General features: G+C 44.9%; 1 protein-coding gene across 1 annotated transcript in view; it reads left to right on the forward strand.

Moving 5' to 3' along the window:
• LOC101854268 (glucagon-like peptide 1 receptor) overlaps positions 1-1,087 on the forward strand; it is a 72,064-nt gene extending 70,977 nt beyond the window's left edge. The window contains exon 12 of the mRNA XM_035971240.1: positions 366-1,087. Coding sequence (XP_035827133.1) covers positions 366-1,016 — 651 coding nt within the window. The 3' untranslated portion in view covers positions 1,017-1,087. The remainder of the gene's footprint in view (positions 1-365) is intronic.
• Positions 1,088-1,151: the final 64 nt, after the last annotated feature.

Consider the following 1,151-nt stretch of genomic DNA (forward strand, 5'->3'; position numbering starts at 1 on the left):
AATAATAATGATAATAATAATAATAAATGCCATTGACATAGCGCTCTACCCCGATTAAAGTACACAGGCTCTGAGCGCTTTACAATACAGTACAACGTACAACAGTAACATAAAACGTTGTGTTCTGACTAAAGAAAATTATTCCAAATATTCATCTTATTAATTTGAAAACAGAAACGACTTCAGCTCACATTTGAATGAATCAAAAGATTTGATCTTTCTTAAAGTACTTGGTAAAGCATTCCAGATCAGGTTCACAAAGTATCATGTCTGTTGTCTCCAGGTTTGCGATGAGCTGAAGTTACCTAATTTGTGTCGATGGGGGGCGTAAAATATTCACAAAGTATCATGTCTCCTGTCCTCAGGTTCACGGTGAGCTGAAGCGAGTGTGGCGGAGACATCGGTCCAGGCGCCATGAACTGTCGGCCCTGAACAAATCCTACCAGTACCACTCTGGTCAGCGCAAGTCGCAGACCCACCTCACGGGCCTGCTTCTGTCCAGCCAGTGTAAACTGACGCCACACAGCATCAGAGAAAACTCGGGACCTCGCAGCAAAGACTTACACCGCCTCAGGACATTCTCCGTGTCGAGCGAAGTCACGAATGACATCGGCCACCATTTTGTCACCCCGGAAGTGACGCATTTTAAATTCCCGCCTTCTCCTCCTCCTCCGCACAACGACAGCTCCGTGTTGGATGACGAGGACAGAGAATCTGCAAGTATAACTTCCGACACTCCTCCAACGACGGCACATGTCGCTCCTTCTGCGCATGCGGAGCGCCTCGACAGCGACCAATCAGATTCGTTGCTTCGTTATGCCATGAGAACTAATGCCCACCGAGTGCTAGTGAGACAGAGCACAGCGGATTCGATATCTAGTCAGCCGCTTTCGCCCGGTCTGGGGGAGCTGAGGATTGACTACGACGAGGATGAGGAGTACGATGATGACGTCATAGAGAAAGAGACCGACGAAAGTAAGACGATAGAACTCCAGGACTTCGGAGAAAAGCCATAGTGTTTCGGATTCTGTAAAAAAAATCATGAGTCAAACAGCACGTAGGGCTAAAACAGGCCTAGCTTCTTTATAACAACAGAAAAAGTATTCTATTATTATTATTATTATTATTATTATTATTATTATTATTATTAT

Source organism: Aplysia californica, unplaced genomic scaffold, assembly GCF_000002075.1.
Source record: "Aplysia californica isolate F4 #8 unplaced genomic scaffold, AplCal3.0 scaffold00402, whole genome shotgun sequence".
Lineage (NCBI taxonomy): Eukaryota > Metazoa > Mollusca > Gastropoda > Aplysiida > Aplysiidae > Aplysia > Aplysia californica.